We start from the raw sequence: 17,931 nt of genomic DNA, 5'->3' as shown, positions 1-17,931 counted from the left end.
TACACCTTATGACTCAGCAAGGCATACAGGGACATGCCTACAGGGCCGGCTCCAGACCCCAGCGCGGCGGCCCTTTCCCGGGGGGGCGGCAGGCTGGGCCGGCGGACCTGCCACAGTCATGCCTGCGGGAGGTCCACCGGAGCCCCAGGATGACCGGACCTGCCACAGGCATGACTGTGGAGGGGGCGCTCGTCCCGCGGCTCCAGTGGACCTCCCGCAGGCATGCCTGCGGCAGCTCCAGCAGAGCCGCCGGACCTGCGAACCGTCCGCAGCTGCGGGAGGTCCAGCCGAGCCACGCAACCAGTGGACCCTCCGCAGTCATGCCCGCGGGAGGTCTGCTGCTCCCGCGGCTTCGGTGCGCCTCCCGCGCATGACTGCTTGGGGCGGCCAAAAACGTAGAGCCGCCCCTGCATGCCTATGGACAGAAAAGGCTTCCAAGCCATGTGCCAGGCAGTTTGTGTTTGAAACAAAGGAAGCACAAGCCAAGCTGCATGGCAAAAGAATATAAAAGGCAGCTGCATCATCTCCATTTTGTCTTCAATCCTGCTTCTTACCTCTGGAGGAACTTTGCTACAAACTGAAGCTCTGAACAAAGGACTGAATGACCCATCCAAGCTGTGGCTGTGTTCCAGAGGGACTTTCAAGCCAGCAAACTCACCAATACTGCTAGGAACCTAATATATGGACTTTGAAGTCTTTGTATGTATGTGACTGTTTTACGATTTAACATCTCTCCTTGTTTTTTCTTTATAATTTTTAGTTTTAGACACTAAAGGATTGGCTGGCAGCATGGTATTTTGGGTAAAATCCAAACCTATACTGACCTGGTAATGTAGCTGACCTTTTGGGGTCAGAAGAACTATTTGCATACGTGAGTAGAGTTATTTTAAGTAACTTCTCATTTTACTGGTCCTAGGTACTGATGGGGAGTGGGAGACCTGGAATGCTATAAGGAGCTGCGTGATTGCTTTTTCTTGCTTCTTGATAACCAGTGTAGGGGATCAGAAGCAGTTTGTGACTGGTTGGGGAATTTAACTTCGGTGTTACTCTCAAGACTGGTGGGTATCTGCGCTCCCTTTTTCAGCCTGCCCTGACCTTGGCATTTCCAGTGAGGGCTGCCCCAGGCACCACGGGTCACACTATGCACCAGGTAGGTGCTCTCCATTTTTATAGGGGTAGTGGGGGAAGGAGGCAGAGACAGATACTTGTACAAGAGCTCAGAGGGAAAACAGTGCCAGAGCCAAGATACAGTAATACATTTTTTAAATAGCTGAGGCATGATCCTTATTTCCTTTCACAGGCAAAACTTCCACTGAACTCAATGGAAGTTTGTCCTGCCATAGGACTGCATATTTGCTATGCAAATGTGTAGATAAGCCTTGCCTTCTCTATCTGCCTTAAGCACTCAGCAGTGAATGTGTCAGCTGGAGCAACTAGAGACTTTATGTAGTAAGGATTAAATGATTAATTCCATTTTCCACAAGTTCTCTCATTTGAATGATAAATTACACCACATTTTTCCACAGGATTCCCAGCCTCATTTAATGCACAAGATGGATGAGTCTGAGGAAATCAATCTGGGTTGTGTGAAGGCAGCTACTGTCTGTAGGTTCCTTGCCTCATCTGTTGCAGAAGATGGAAGGTGGTATGGCGAATGAGGCCGGGAACTGCAAAGAGAGAAACTTTTTATATAGCATACAACCTAAGAACTAGTCCTCACAGGACAAAGACCACAAGGAACTCCTAGAAAAATGAAAAAATGGTTCAAGATGCTTAAGGACATGAAGAAGGTTGATGTCAGCTTTGAAAATACACTTGATAGGAATGCTTGGTGACAAAGATCAACCCCACCACTCCCAATTGATGGGGCAAAGTGAAGGCACAAAAGAATAGTAAATCCTCCAGGAAGTGTAGAGATACCATACATCCTGTACACTCCAGATGCAGTCTTTGGTTTACCACAACACACTTCCTTCCTGCTGGATCAGAAAGAAAGAAGGACAGGACAGCCACAGGCTGCAGCTACACTGAGTTATAGGAAGTCTTGTTACATTATTTCTTTACTCTCTTGACTCAGGCACAGAAGCCCTAGATCAGGCCTGCACAACTCATAAAGCAGTGAGGGCCATATTACTCCAAAGAAAACAGCTGAGGGCTGAAACCCCCTGGCTGGCCCCCTCAAAATACATCCCTGCCCCACCCCGAAACACATCCCCTGCCCCAGCATCACTCGGCCCTGCAGAAACACCCTCCCCGAAGTATAAAGCCTTGTCATCCCTGCCCGCTCGGCTCATCATTCCTCCCATGAAATAAGGGGAGGGGAAAAGGGGGACAGGGTGAAGGGATTGGATGTGATGTCCAACACACAAACACAGGGGCCATAGGGAGCCCGGGGGGGGGGGAAGGGGCAGTGTGGTAGGGGCTGGGGAGGGGGAAGGTCCCTGGACCAAGGAAGGGGGCAGCAGTCGGGGCAGGGCAGGTGCAATACACAGACACATGTCTCCCCCAGGGATTTCCTGGCTGCCCACAGACAGTTCAACACATCCTCATCTCACCCTCTGATCACTACGGAGGCTGCCCTGGGAGCAACCAGCGCAGTAGCTGCCCCGACCCCAATCAACGGGAGCGTCTTGGCCTAGTCCTCCCCCCCCCGGAGCTGCGGCTCAAGCCCAGGCTATGCACCGCTCCCCTCGCTCGGCACTTACTGGCTCTGCCTCGTGCCCAGCACTTCCCGCCTCAGCAGGCCCCGGAAGTGACGCACCCGCTGTGCACCAGGCGGGGCGGGGTAGGGGGGGGACAGGAGACGGAGACATGTGTGGTTCTGGCCGTTAGGGCGGTTGAAGCGTGGTGCATGCGTGTGGGGCTGTGAGGCAGCCCCCCCCCGGGCAGGGGGCAAACCCAGCAACCCCACCCCGCCACTTGCCCGCAAGCTGCACAGTGAGCCTACATGAGCCACATGTGACCCAGGGGCCGCATGTTGTGCGGGCCTGCCCTAGATGTAGGCTATGTATTCCATACAATTTATGGGAGGAAAAGATAATGAAAAATGTTAGAGGATCATTGTGACCCCCCCTCCAAAAAAATCTTATTTATGAGAGATAGACAGGACAAGAATACAGAATGAAGGGGAAACAATAGATGAGTTTGGGGTCACGTAATTAAAACTAAAGTCAGTCCTCTGAATACAGAATATTAAAAGACTCAGACTAGATTATCCTGGGGTGTAAATAGTAAGAGTCCAAGAATGGTTAATAAGGGAGATGGATGAGACATTAGAAAGGTCAATATATATATGCCCAGCAGCAGGATAGACAAACAAAAAGCCCAGAGAAGGGCACAGAGCATCTGACAGAGTATTGTAGCTAAGCCAGCAAGGAAAAAGTTCATAGAAATTGAATTGGCCATGGAGAGGAACAGGGAATGTGGCAACCATTTTGAGTATAGGAAATATCCAGCATTCAGGCAAATATGCAGAAACTGTAATAAGCCCAACCATTATGCAAGATGTACAGAGAAAGCAGAACAGTGCATGTATTAAGGGCAAAAATGGCTTCCTCAAATTAAAAGGAAGAGCTGTTCAGAAGCACAATGAGGAGGAAAATGACAACTCAAAAATTATCTAGTTAAAATGTGTACTATAACAGGGTCACTCACCACTGAGGCACCTCTTCCTGGCAGCTCTGGGGATTAGGTCCTTCCAGATCTGACTCCCCCTCCTGTTGCTTGTCTGCATGCCTGGCAGCTTCCCTCTCTATCTCTGACTCAGGCCGCTTTTTGTGGCTGCTTTTTCTGGGGTATCAAAGACCTTCAAGACAGGTAGTCTTCAAATCCACTACTCTAACTGTACCACTTCACCAGTGGGTGGTATGGGAATCCAGACCCATCCTCCAAGATCTGCAACATCCCATCTATTCCTTCTCAGCTAGACTTCATCATCAATCCAGGGTTATTTATCCACCTAATTCCCCTCATATGTTGCCTACCTGGTTAATTGGCCCCTTCTCAACCTCATTAACCCTTTCCATGCTAGTATTGGGTGAACACCCCATCACATGCAGAAATGGCATTTGTGTGACACACAAGATAGATACTGGGGCACAAGTAAATGTAATAACAGAAACTGAAATAGAGAGATGTAAGAGGCAGCTGAAAGTAGATTAGTCTAAAGCAGGGGTCAGCAACCTTTCAGAAGTGGTGTGCTGAGTCTTCATTTATTCACTCTAATTTAAGGTTTCATGTGCCACTAATACATTTTAATGTTTTAGAAGGTCTCTTTCTATAAGTCTATAATATATAACTAAACTATTGTTGTATATAAAGTAAACAAGGTTTTTAAAATGTTTAAGAAGCTTCATTTAAAATTAAATTAAAATGCAGAGTCCCCCAGACTGGTGGCCGGGACCCAGGCAGTGTGAGTGCCACTGAAAATTGGCACGCATGCCACTCAAAAGCTTGTCTCTCTCACCAACAGATATTACATCACCCACCTTCTCTCTCTAATATCCTGGGAATGACATGGCTACGACAGCACTGCATACGTCACATAGCAAGCATCAGAGCAGGTAGTTTGTGTCATTCTGTGGTCAATGTTGTTCCTATTCTCAGATGGCAAGTGGAGCCAGAACAGGATTTGATCACTAAAGAGAGAAGATAAAGTTGGAGAAAGAGACTGAAAAGATATTAAAGAAAGAAAGAGGTGGAAACACAAGGGAAAGAAGACGTTTTGCAGTGCTAGGTATATTGTCTGAGTCCTTTGCAAGAGGCACTTCTCCATAGACTACAAGAATTGTGCACTTGAGATGAACAGATAGCAAGTGTGAAAAGTTATACCTTTGAAGGGAGGTTGTGGTACTTATATTTGAAACATTCCCAGGTATGGGTAATAAGAAGCAAAGCCTCCAAAGCTGTCTTGTCATTTGGCCATCATGGCCCATTAATCTTTTTCTGAATGTTTATGGCTTACAGAGATTTGAGGGAGGTCTGAAATCCTTTTAGTCAGAAGTTATAAAGCTGAGTCACATGAGTAAATGATATCAAGGAGCTTCTTGTAAGGGACCAGGGCTAAAACAAAGGGGTTTAGTAGTCAGCAGGCCAACAAAGCTTCCAAGATTGCATCATACTTTGTAAATTACATATTGTTAGCAGAGAAAATGTTCTAAACCTCTGGGAGACCTGACTTCCAGGTCATGCATGCTTCCCAGTAAAAGCACAGTCATCTTAACACAAACTTCGTTCTTCCTCACCTCATCCCTTCCCTAGTTTGTTACCCTGACTCATTGCTTCAAATTTATAATTAGATTGTCAACACAGACTGTGCCTTCTATTTAATCTGTGAAATCTGTATACAATTTTGGGTACTGTAAGCCCTGTCAAAAGTAAACAAATATAAAATAAGAATGGATTCTAACTAAGAAAGATGACCCAGGCTTATTCGCACAAAATATCACTAAAGTTCCAAAAAATTCAACACCTTCCCAGTGACAGGTTTTCTTGCCTTTCAGCTAAGCATCCAATTAGTATCAGTTTACTGATTTGGTATCACGCATACAGGGGCACTGTTGGGGGGGGGGGCAGAGCTGCGTTTGGGAGAGGGGGATGAGAACTGGAGATCTGGAAAACACAATCTACCAGATCTCTGCCGCCACGCGGGTCATACCCAAACCCCACTGGGTGCGCTAGGCTGTGTTTACTGAAGGTTTGACGTCCCCAGCCCGTCCTCGCCCTGCAGCCCACAGCCTGGTCCATTTGCCTGTGTTTTATCATCTTCCAGCACCACCCCCCCTCTTGCCATAGCAACCGCAAAGGCGCCTGCAGACCCGCCCCTGCTGCGGCAGCTGCCGGGCTGGGCGTGGTGTTTGCAGTGCGGCCGGGGCGGGGGAGGGCAGCTGGGCAGGGCTGACGCTCAGGTCACGTGTCCCATGATGCTGCCGCGTGCCCACCCTCCTCGTCTCCGCGGCCAGGGTTTTCCAGCCCGCACAGCAGCCGCCGCCGCCCCTGCCTCGCAGTGCCAAGGCTGGGCGAAAGGCTCCGGGCGTTGCGTGCTCTCCAGCCAGCGGCCTCGCCATGACGGCGTCCATGAGGCAGCGGTTTGATAAGTTTCTCCACGAGAAGAACTGCATGACCAGCCTGCTGGAGAAAATCGAGACCAAGACGGGGGTGAACCGATCCTACATCGCCATCGGTGAGTGGATGCCCCGCTCTCCGCCGCTGCTGGCCCCCGGGCACGCCCGGCCTGTGGGCAGGAGCTGGGTCAGTGCCCCCGAGCGCGGGCAGCGGCTCTGCCTGGGACACGCTGCCGAGGAGTGGCCTCCCGGGTCCCTGCTCTGGGTTATGTAACCGGGTTTCGGCGAGGAGGAGGCGGCGTGGGGAAGCCTCCGGGCGACCAGAGGAGGAGGAGGAGGAGGAGGTGGTACTGTATGTCTGGGATTGGGTGTCTGCAGCAGCTGAGACAGAGGAGCGACAGCAGCAATGTTGTGCTCTCCGGTTACGCCAGCTCAGCTCCCCCCTCCCCCTTATTGCTTTCTCGGCCCTGCCTTCTCCTTGGGGCGCTTTCTGCTGCATGGAAGCTCCTGAGCCATATTGTCAATTCCCCCTCCCCCCCGCCAAAAAAAGCGCGCACCGTAAGAAACCCCCTCTCCAGGGATAAACCCTTCCTAGGCGATGGCATCTGGCCCAGCGCATTTGCGTGGAACGGGGAGGAGGGGAAAGGGCGAGTTACTCCCAGGAGGTGGAAATTGACTAGCCAGCGCGGCGGACGTGTCTGCGCCTGGACACTGCTTCCCGCCCCGATCCGGCATGATGTACCCCTTTAGTGTCACAGGTTAGGGGCTGGCTTGCCGGGGGCTGGCAATAGGCGACTGGGGCTCCGTGCGGCAGCGGGGGAGCGAGTGGCTGACTGGATAGCTTGGTTTCTTTCCCACTGGTCCAGAGCCATTAAGAAAACGCCCCGTCTATATATAACCGGTTGCTTCCCTCTGTCTAATGCTCTATCTGCTTTCTTCCTGTGTAGCTATCATTGGCGTGCTGGCCGTGTACCTGGTGATCGGCTATGGAGCATCTCTGCTGTGCAACCTGATCGGATTTGCTTATCCTGCCTACATCTCGTAAGTGCCTCAAACGCACCCTGCTGCACAGTGCTGTCCCGGAAACAAGCCATCTGAAAGGGGAGGAGGGGAGGGAGCACCTTTCTAGAGAAAGAGAACTATTCCATTGCTGGTTTTCCTCTGTGGGGATAAAAGTTTGTGATGATTTTATCCTGTTCATTATTTTCTCCTCTTGCATTCAAATTGTCTGAGTTTGAGACAATTTGGTGGACGAACGTGCTAGTGAAACGTGAAGATGGTGAAACTTCATGAGGGCCTTATGTTCACAGCTTGCGAAAACATTGCCTGTGGCTTTTTAAAAAGACAATGCCTCTATGGATTTCTGACTATGCGAATAGGGTTCCTTGTTACAAGGTGAAACGTTAGTCATTGGGTGCTTATTTTTGTAAGATTGTGTTAAGGCTAGCCCTTGGTATAGATTATAGCTGGTATAGATTATGAATTTCAAGTTGTAATTTTTCTTAAATTAAAGACTTGCCACTTTGGAAGCAGGGTGGGCAGATGTTGTTGCAAAACAACTGAACAATGTTGAGTAAGACCGATGAGTACTGCAAAGTTGAGACTCTGCCCAGAAAGCTAATAAAGAGTTGGAATTTTGGAAACATACATGAGATCAAATATCAGTTGGATGGGGAGGCAGTGCCTGTGACTTTTAAAAAATATTTCCATGGCTTTTGCCCTTTCTATCTATCTAGGTTATTTATCGTTTTGAAATTTTTGTATTAATGCAAAATTACAATAAAACATGAACATATTACATCACACCTTACTTATTCAGGATCAGCATAATATTCAAATAACTTGGCTAAAGATTCTAGCTTGCTGGCTAAGAGGCTGTCCTCCTTTGAGTATGCTAGAAAGGGTGGCCAAATTTCTAAATACCTATCCTCTTTTTGGTGCTTCTCTTGTGTACATATTTGTTGTGTGAACTTTTCCATTACAAGAACAATCTGTTTTACTGTACCTCAGTTCCATAGGAGGAAGGGGTCACATTTTTCCAGGTTTAGTGGGTATTTTTCTAAAGATTTTTTTTTTATTATTATTACCATTGCAAAATCAGTCATCTAGCTTAAGCTCTTTATAGTGCCTGTGGCATCGAAGTGCCATACTCCTGAATTTTATCACTCCTTTGAACATTTTTAGTTTATGCTAGTATATGTAATTGGTAATGGGAAAACTCACTTGTCGTACATGGTTAAAGTGGAAACATGAAAATCTGTCATTTTCCCCCCAATACCCCACCAAGAGTGTGTGTGTGTGTGTAGTGGTTTTTTTTTTTTTTTTTTTGTCCCTGCATGTGCTAGATGGTAAGGTATTATGTTAGGCAATCTTAATGCTTAAAAACCTGTTCTTATTATGTTCCAACTTTTGGTTTTGAAGTGTGATGTCTTAATGAAAGGTTGAATCCTATGTTGCATTTGCTTGTAGTGATGAGAGAAAGTAACAATCGTAATTATTTCAATATTGGATAAGACTGATATGGATATTTTAGTTTAGAGTACACTTCGAGATATTCACTAGGACAGTGATCTAGTGTAAGCATATAACCTAGGCCATGATAAAACAAACAGCATTGTATAAAGGATCTGAGAATAGATCCATATTTAAGGAGGCCTCCTTGCTCCAAAATGACTTTAGTGTTCAAGAGGCTAGAAGTAACATGTAGGAGCAGCATTTCACAGTAAACGAGAGAGAGGATTAAAAATATTTTTAAAAATCCACAAGACAATATGGGGAAGCAGTCTGAACTTGTTCTGTAGCAAGGGCAGTCAATCTGGTATCTTTCACAAGTACTACATTCACTTTAAAAATGGGAAAAAATAAAACCTATTTCCTGTAAGGACAGAATACAACATACAATATTGTAAAAGGTCTTGGAAATGTATTCAAAAACCCCTATTTTAACTAAATCTGTTCATAAAATGGAACTTTTTCTAACTGTACTAATGCTTTCAAAATCTGTTTGCCTTTTACACAATAGTGCTTTTGTTTTAAATATAGTCAGCAGCATTTGTAAGCACACAATCGATGGCCAGCCCCTTTCTAGTTTGCAAGAGAAAATGCAAACTATATTGCACTGTTTGTTCTTCCTCTTGATTATTCTGACATCTTGAAGGTTGGATCAGCTTCAGGCTGTGACTGGTTTAATGCTACCTTCTTTAAACAACTTATGATCATTATGTTTATGGAAAAGTCTAACTGTATTAAAAATAATTAGATAAGTTCATAGGTCCATCAATGGCTATTAAGCTAAGATGGTCAGGGACACAACCCCATACTCTGGGTGTTCCTAAACCTCTGAGGGTACAGCCCATGCCATGCCAGCTGACTTGAGCTTGTGAGGCTTGGGCTGAAGGGCTGTTTGGACTCTGAGAGCTCTGGGGCCTTCCCGCCTTGCAGGGTCCTAGACCTGTGGGTCCAGTCCAAACCCAAACACCTACAACTCAATTAAACATCCCTTTAGCCCAGGGGTTCTCAAACTGGGGATTGGGACCCCTCAGGTGGTCGCAAGCTGTCAGCCTCCACCCCAAACACCACTTTGCCTCCAGCATTTGAAATGGTGTTAAATACATACTGTTTTTAATTTATAAGGGGGGGGTATCTTTATTTTTTTCTTGTTGGCCTCAGTTCATAAAAAATATCCACATGGCAGCTGTGATTATGGAACATTTTCTATGGCTAGTTGAGTCACATTGTATACTTCAACATCAAGTAATTATATAACATGTGAATGGGGTTTGTTTTTATTGGCTGCTTTTTTTTAACAGCACTCATCACAGTACAGTAACTCCTCACTTAACATCCTCCCGCTTAATGTTGTTTCGAAGTTACGTTGCTGCTCCATTAGGGAACATACTCGTTTAAAGTTGTGCAATGCTCCCTTATAAATAGTTTGGCTGACTTTACAAGGGAGCATTGCACAAGTTCCTCTTCTCTGCCTCTTCCCCCTCCCCCCCCCAGGGCAGGCAGGACCACCTGGAACGCAGGGGCTTTAGGGGCTGCAGGGCCCTGGGCTAAGAGGGGCCCTGGGGCCCTGGCTTGCAGCTCTAAAGCCCCTTTTGGAATGTGGCCCTGCGAGCACGGGCCGGAGGACTCAGGAGGAGCAGGGGCAGCCGCGCAGCCAGCGGCCAGAAAGAAGCGGCGCTTTCCCCTTCAAAGCCGGCTGGAGAGAAGTGGCGCTTCTCTCTGGCTGCGCGGCTGCCCCTGCTCCTCTGAGTCCTCAGGCCCGTGCTCGCAGGGCCACATTCCAAAAGGTGCTTAGAGCTGCAGGCTAGGGCCCCGGGGCCCCCTTAGGCCAGGGCCCTGCAGCTCCTAAAGCCCCTGTGTTCTGGGTGGCCCTGCCTGCCGGTGGGGAGCTCCCAGAATCGCGGCCATAGGGGTGGTGCCGCGCTGTGCAGAACCACCTGCACACCCCCCTGCACCAAACAGGAGCTGCCCCAGGTAAGTGCTCTGCCCCTCCTGCCTGCCCCAGCCCTGAGCCGCCTCCTGCACCCCCACCCTGAGCGCCCTCCTGCACCCTAACTCCCTCCCAGACCCCGCACCCCCAGCCCTGAGCCCCAGGGGTAAGCCAGGGCAGCCCCCCACCATAGTACAGTACTGTACAGTATATAATGCCTTTTGTCTGCCTCCAAAAGATTTCCTTGGAACTTAAACCCCCGCATTTACATTAAATCTTATGGGAAAATTGGATTTGTTTAACATCATTTCACTTAAAGCTGCATTCTTCAGGAACATAACTACAATGTTAAGTGAGGAGTTACTGTAGAATCTAAGTATTTGCATGTATCTTTTGGTATGTAAATATTCTGATATGAGTGCATGGAGAATGACTACATGCTGGCATCCAAAAACTGATGCTGAGCTTTGTTCGGTGAATCAGAAGAAAGACCTCTTTATCACATTCTTGCAGAGGCAAAATGGTGGCAAATCAGATATGGTCAGTGGCTTTGCATTTTACGATTTGTTAACTTTTCCCCCCATACTTTGTTTTCTTCTATGTAAAGTGAACACACATGTCTGGTAAGGTGGTCCCTTGGTAGAGGCAGATGTTTTGAAAAGTATCTTATGGCTAACCTGTCCCCCATCTTGTGTTGTAAGTAAACTTTGTATTGAAAAGTGCTGTGTGTGTACACAAACATCATTGATCTGGGCTACATGCCAAAGCTTAATGTTTTAAAAACTAACTATCCATGAATGTATATATTGCAATATGATACTTACCCAGTTCACATTTTCACTTTAGGTTTTATTTCTTTTTATATTTAGAAAAAGATGTTCTGGGGGAAATACTCCATAATATTAGGCTAAATACAGGGGAAAACTTACATTGTTGTGTGTTACAAACACATTTTAACATATGTGCCTTTTTAAGTTAGATATTGTTTTATGTTGAATGAGTACTTAAAATTCCATACTACAGGGTCTTTTCACCCATCAAAACTTGCTGTAAGGATAAACTGCTCCTTACTAATTTAACGATGCTGTCCGATTAATTTTAGTGCATAACTCATTGGATCTTCTTGAGAGCTATGCACATATTTGAGTATGCTGAATTGTATAACAATATTAGTGAAATCTGCCTTAAAGGTGTCGGATAGAAAAGTCCTGTTCACTAATAACACGCTCTTGGGACACTTACTATAAGTAAAACTGAAAGCTGTGGCTCATGTTGGAGGTGGGAGAATAAAGTGAGCTAAATTCAGCATATTGTCACAGGGTCTTAATGTGACTGTTACCAAAGCAGTTCGCTGCATCATTGTTAAAATCAGTGGTGAGCTGGAGCCGGTTCCCAAGAACCGGTTGCTAAAATTAGACCTCCATGGAGAACCGGTTGTTAAAGGGCCAGGGGGTGGGCAAAGAACTCCAGTCCGTGGGCCGGACCATCCTGTTGCTCCCAGGATTCCCAGCTGGGGAGGCTGAGGCTCCCCCGGCCCTTCACCCGCTTCCCCCCAGCTGCAGCGTGGCCAGCCGCCAGCACCAGCTGGGCAGCTGAGCTGAGCTCTGGAGTTGTCCTGCTGCCGCTTTTTGAGAGGCCCTGCAAGGTAGGTGTGTGTGGGTCCTGCTGCAAGCTCCAGGGCTGGCCGGAGGGGAGGGGAGAGGAGGGGGCAAGTGGGGCAATTGGCCCAGGCCCTGCAGGGGCCCCTGGCCCCATGAGGATGTCTCCCCCGGGCCCTCCCCCGCTTCCCCCACCCTGAAGAGCCGCAGCATGGCCAGCAGCTGGGCAGCTCAGCTGAGCTCCTGAGTCATTCTGCTGCTTTGAGCTGCCGGAAAGGTAAGGGGGGAGGGAGCTGGAAGTTCTAGGGTTGCTGGGGGGCAAGTGGGGCAATTTGCCCCAGGCCCTGCAGGGCCCCCTGGCCCCACGGGTATGTCTCCCCTCCCCCCAACCCCTCCCCCCCTTAAATCAGAACTTTTTATAGGGAACCAGTTGTTAAGATTTTGGCAGCTCATCACTGGTTAAAATGATTCAGATCTCAGAAGGTGAAGGGGGGGAAACAAAATTTTCCCAGTTAATTTTTTTTTTTTAAGAAGAAAGTGGATCCAAGTTTCATTTTCATGGTATGTCTAGTAACTTGTCTCATTTAAAGTTACATTTAACAAAGTACTCAAGCACACTGCTGCAAAAACATGCTTTCCTTGGCTACTCGTTCATGGGATGGGCATGCCGCTCACTTGTATTGCTAGCCATGTGGGCTAGAGACCATATCAAGTCCCTGTCTCCCCTAACTCAGTCCACACCAAGCAGACTGGGAACACACTTAATTGTTAGTGTCTATTTCTAACTTCTGTGATACTAGGATTTTAACATTGGGTTGCTTCCTGTGGCAACCACACTCCTTCCTCTTCTTTTTTTTTTCTTTTTTTTTAAACTAACACAGACACGCACAAAGGGACCAATTTAGAATTTAGTCAGTTTCAAAATGCGAGTTTGAAAGTAGCTGTGCATTGTCTCACAAGTCCCCTTACTAATTTGTATGGTTTTACAATTAACTGTATTTTCCTATTAAGTTTTGTCTTCCTTGTTTTTGTGAGTCTTTCATGCAACAGGAGAAATGAGCTATAGAGTGAAACCAGGGGAAATCTGTTTTTTCCAGTTAATCTAAACTCACTATAATGGAAAATTGTTATTTGTAGTAATAGCAGGTAACAATTTTCAATAAGTCTGATTTTTATTCTGTTTTAAGTTGATGTTCCTATATGTGTGTTTTGTGTAAGCTACGTTGCCATCAGTGGCTGATTCTCTCTCTCTCTCTTGCTACCTGAGGAAGATTCTTTTTTTTAATGTTTAAACTTATTCCTCTTATGTGATATGATCAAGGACCCAATCCTGCTGTCCTTTGCCACAGAACGTAGAAGCAAACTTTTTATTTCCAGCCAGCTTTAACTCTGAAGAAGGGAATATCCAGACTACTAAAGGAGGGAGGAGGTGAATATTAGAAAACATTGTTGGCAGTGCTTAAATAATGCTGTCAATACTTTTTCCGCTCTCCTATGCATTCCAGAGCATTAGTCAGTTAAATGTAGCCCCACTCATAACCAGTGGTGGTGAACTACCTAAGGAAAAAAAAGCTATATATAAAAAAATAGCTAACTGTGTGTGTGTGTGTGTGTGTGTGTAAAATATGCATACACTTAAAAGAAAATGGAACAGGAAATGTCTTTGGTGATGACTAAGTGATGAGGATCATCTGAAACTTTCTTTTAATGTGTGGGTTGTTTGTTTTTTTTTTGGTAATTGCTAAAAATGAGGTCACTTGAAGCAGTAAAACTGCCTAACTGCTAGTGCTAAACTCAAATGTTTTTCTGCTTTTTGACATTAATTAAACTGCTGCTTTGGCTTAATTTATGCTATTAATAGTTTGATTAAGCTACATTTTTTGCTACATAGGACGAAAACTAACAAATACCCATGTAATGAGCGGCAGCATAGTCTAGTGGATTGAGATGAGGAGTTGAGAACCAGAAACTTGAGTTCTAATTCCAGCATTGTCACTGAAGCCTTGAGCAAATCACTTTAGCCCTTTTGTGTCCATTTTCTCCATCTCTAAATGCGTATATTTTTCCTATACCCAATGGTATTGTGGCAACTGTTCAGCAGTTTGAAAATGTAAAGCATTTATATAAGTGCTAAGAATTAGAGCAATGAGTTTCTTCATCCTCTCTTTTCTCCCTCTTTCCAGATCTGGTGGGGAACACTATTTATTTTTTTCCATATAACTTTTCTCATAAATCTCCAAATGAAAAATGGCCCATTGTGTGTCCATTGCTGATTATGAGATGAGAAAATGTGCTTGAGGAATTTGATTCTGAATTTAAATGTGAAGGGAAAGCTGCCAAATCTTGTTTTCAGAAATGTTTTCATTTCTACCATTTTCCTCAACCTACACTCTAGGTTTTTAATGAGGATTAAACATTGAACAGTATATATCAACTTGGTGCCTGATCTTTAGAGTCAGGTCCTCTCAACCTATTTGCCATTTGAATTTCTGTGTCTTATGTCTTTGTTTTTGTTTTTGAACAAATCACTGTATCTGGTGGTTAGATAAGTCACAAGCTTTCTTTTAAAGTTAGGTATATTCTAAGCTTGCAGTAATGGTAGGAAAATTAGAATCTTTATTTTCATATTTCAAGTGGCTCCTTATCCTTTCGCAGGGAAACTGAAGAGAGCCTCTCTTCAATCAGCTTATAACTGACACAGATATTATATATATATATATTATGGATTGCTGATCAGTTTGGGACATATGTCAAATCTGGTTTTTATTTTTCTCTTCCTGTTTTCATATTATATATATATATATAATATGTGTATGTGTGTGTGTCTCATTATGTAGTGCTTTTCTTACACCAAGTGGGCTAGATACTCAGCTACTGTAAACAGGCATGTAGCTCCACTGATGCTGGTAGAGTTACCTTGACTTACAGCAGCTGAAGTTCTCGCTCAGTATATTCCTAAAGTGCCTTTGATCCTTAATGATCCCAGAGTGCTTCACAAGCCACGTATGCAGCATTGCCAGCCCCAAACATTAAAAAATTATGAGTTTGGCACCAAAAATCAGGAGACTTAAAAACAAACAAAAAAACCCCTGGGGGTTATTTTTAGTTGACTTCTGTTTTTTGAGATTTTTAGGGTACAGTTTAGTTACATCTTCAGGCTTTTCTCCATAGCTGAGAGCTAAAACCTTACTTTATCTATTTGTGTCCAGCAGTTTTGGCTTCAAGTACAATATATTGAATATCGTGAGACTCACAATAAAAATATGAGAGTTGGCAATGCTGCACCAGCCCAATGGAAATGCAGCCTTCCTCTGGGTTGAGAGCACCAATGAGAATGTGCTAGTATCAGGAGGGAAAATTTTGGCCAAGGACTGTAGGGCAGTCTCTTACTCTTAAGAAAATAAAAACGTCAGGGGATCTTTGTCACTGTCCAAAGCTGCAGCTAAAACCTTATTATTATTCTTTTTAAAAAAGTTTTCCATGAAAGACTACTACGTAGTCAAGTACCTTGCAGTTTACTATCTAACTTCAGACAGATGAAGGGCTGAGTAGGCCATGCAGGGATTTGAATCCAGGAGTCTATTAGGTCTTCTAAATCTGAAGATTTAGACACTAAACCATCCCTCTGATTGATTGAATCTGATATTTCTTTGATTATTAGAACATAAGAATGGCCAAACTGGGTCAACGGTCCAACTAGTCCAGTGGTCTCCAATCTTTTTATGCCCAAGATAACTTTTTGAATTTAAAGGCAACCTAAGATTTACTCCACCCTGCTCACTCCATTCCCCTCTTTCCCCCCCCCACCCCCCCCGTCGCTTGCTCTCCCTCACTTTCACCGGGCTAGGGTAGGGGATTGAGGTTCAGGAGGGGATGCAGGTTCTGGGCTGAGGCTGAGGGGTTTGCAGTGTGGGAGAGGGCTCTGGGCTGAGCCTGGGGCAGGGGGTTGGGGTGCAGGAGGGGGCTGCAGGCTGGGGCAGAGTGTTGGGGGGCTAGAGGGGGCTTGGGGTGCTGGCTCCAGGAGGGGGCTCTTAGGGCTGTGGCTTCCTGCGCTGCCCCTCTCTGCAAGCACCGCCCCTGCAACTCCCATTGGCCACAGCTCCCCATTTCTGGCCAATGGGAGCTGCGGGGGTGGTGCTTGCAGAGAGGGGCAGTATGCAGAGGGAGACCTCTGCCCACAGGGCCACGCTGGCCACTTCCAGGAGTGGTGTGGGGCCAGGGCAGGCAGGGAGCAACCTTAGCAGCAGCTCTGCTGCACCACCGGAGATCATGATGGACTTGGAGATCCTCTAGGATCGACCAGTTGGTGACCACTGAACTAGTCCAATATCCTGTCTTCTGACAGTGGCTCATGCCAGATGCTAAAGAGGGAATGAACAGAACAGGCAATTTATCAAGTGATCCATCCCCTGTTGTCCCATCCCAGCTTTTGGCAGTCAGAGGTTTAGGGACACCCAGAGCATGGGGTTACGTCCCTGACCATTTTAGGTAATAGCCATTGATGGACCTAGCCTCTGTGAATTTATCTAATTCTCTTTTGAACCCAGTTAGACTTCTGGCCTTCACAACATCCCCTGGCAATGAGTTCCACAGGTTGATTATGCGTTGTGTGAAGAACTACTTACGTTGGTTTTAAACCTATTGCCTATTAATTTCCTAGGATGAAAGGGTAAATAACACTTACTTTCTTCACACCATTCATGATTTTATAGACCTCTATCACATCCCCCTTTTAGTAGCCCTCATTTCTAAGCTGAACAGTCCCACTCTTTTTAAGCTCTCATATGGAAGCAGTTACATAACCCTAAACACTTTTGTTGCTCTTTTCTGTGGTTTTTTGAATTTTAGTGCACCTCTTTTTTAAAATGGGGTGACCAGAACTGTATGCAGTATCCAAGATGTGGGCGTATTATAGATGTATATAGTGGCATTATGATATTATCTGTCTTATCTGTCCTTTTCCTAATGGTTCCTGACATTAAAATACATCTTTTGCAATTAAATATAAACTTTCTGGTCAAGAATGATTACACCAATTAATGATAACCTCAAGGTATTACATTTTGTCATGATTAATTAAGAAGGTGCAAATGCTTTGCCAAGAACTACATCTGAAAACTTCATAGGCCAACTGCCCCTTCTAGCACAATGACTTACACTAAACTTTTTCATTTACATAAATATGTTCATACTTAGCAATTAACGGTAATTCTTCTGCTGAATCACAATAAATCCAACTGTTAAATATGTTGATATTGGTGTCATTGTTATTGCCTCTATTATGTTTTGTAGCCATAATATGGCACAAGCTGATGAGAAATGTGTAACCTTTTACTTTCCTATATTTGTTAGTTTTCATTTGATTGCAAGGGGAAGAGAAGTGTGTTTTTAATTATGGTTGCACAAATTAAGCCTGATTCTTTGGGGGAGGGCAGTGGAGCAGGGACCAGAGCCCTCCCAAAAATGGGAGGGGGCCAGAGGCTCCTGTTCCTCTCGGAGCCGTAGCCCGGCCAGGATAAGAGCCGCGCAGCAGCTTTGGGGAGCTGCAGTGGTCACTTCACCTGCCTGCAGTGCGGGAGACCCGAGCAATTCCCAACCCATGACCCAGGCCCCTTGTTCCATTAAGTTAATGATTGATCTCAGTGCTAAAGCTATGATACAGGACTGGCCCATTTTAGAATCTAAGGAACATCCATGGTTGAAATGAAGTTACTGAATATAAACACACACACTCTTTTGTTTGTGAATAAAATAAGCCTTTGCAGGCAGAGAGGAAGTCTGAAACATTGGGTTTCAGATGGTTAGCAAGTGGTTTCTCATGCAGTTTGTTTCT

At 45.7% G+C, this 17,931-nt stretch overlaps 2 protein-coding genes across 3 annotated transcripts in view; one reads left to right on the top strand and one right to left on the bottom strand.

The window, feature by feature from the left end:
• Positions 1–3,884, bottom strand: part of DCP2 (decapping mRNA 2) — a 60,942-nt gene extending 57,058 nt beyond the window's left edge. Inside the window, exon 1 of the mRNA XM_045022373.1 lies at positions 3,655–3,884. The gene's annotated coding sequence lies outside the window, so the exon portion shown is untranslated. The remainder of the gene's footprint in view (positions 1–3,654) is intronic.
• Positions 3,885–5,933: 2,049 nt separating this feature from the next.
• REEP5 (receptor accessory protein 5) overlaps positions 5,934–17,931 on the top strand; it is a 29,495-nt gene continuing 17,497 nt past the window's right edge. The window contains exons 1-2 of one of the 2 annotated variants that reach the window (XM_045021052.1): positions 5,934–6,181; positions 7,010–7,103. In XM_045021052.1, coding sequence (XP_044876987.1) covers positions 6,064–6,181; positions 7,010–7,103 — 212 coding nt within the window. In that variant the 5' untranslated portion in view covers positions 5,934–6,063. Of the gene's footprint in view, positions 6,182–6,780; positions 6,821–7,009; positions 7,104–17,931 lie in introns of those variants that run through there. The other variant, XM_045021053.1, reaches the window with a different exon arrangement.

The sequence above is a fragment of the Mauremys mutica genome, chromosome 6 (assembly GCF_020497125.1).
Source record: "Mauremys mutica isolate MM-2020 ecotype Southern chromosome 6, ASM2049712v1, whole genome shotgun sequence".
Taxonomy (NCBI): domain Eukaryota; kingdom Metazoa; phylum Chordata; order Testudines; family Geoemydidae; genus Mauremys; species Mauremys mutica.
The sequence above is the reverse complement of the archived record's forward strand: the minus strand, read 5'-3'. Positions and strand labels throughout refer to the sequence as shown.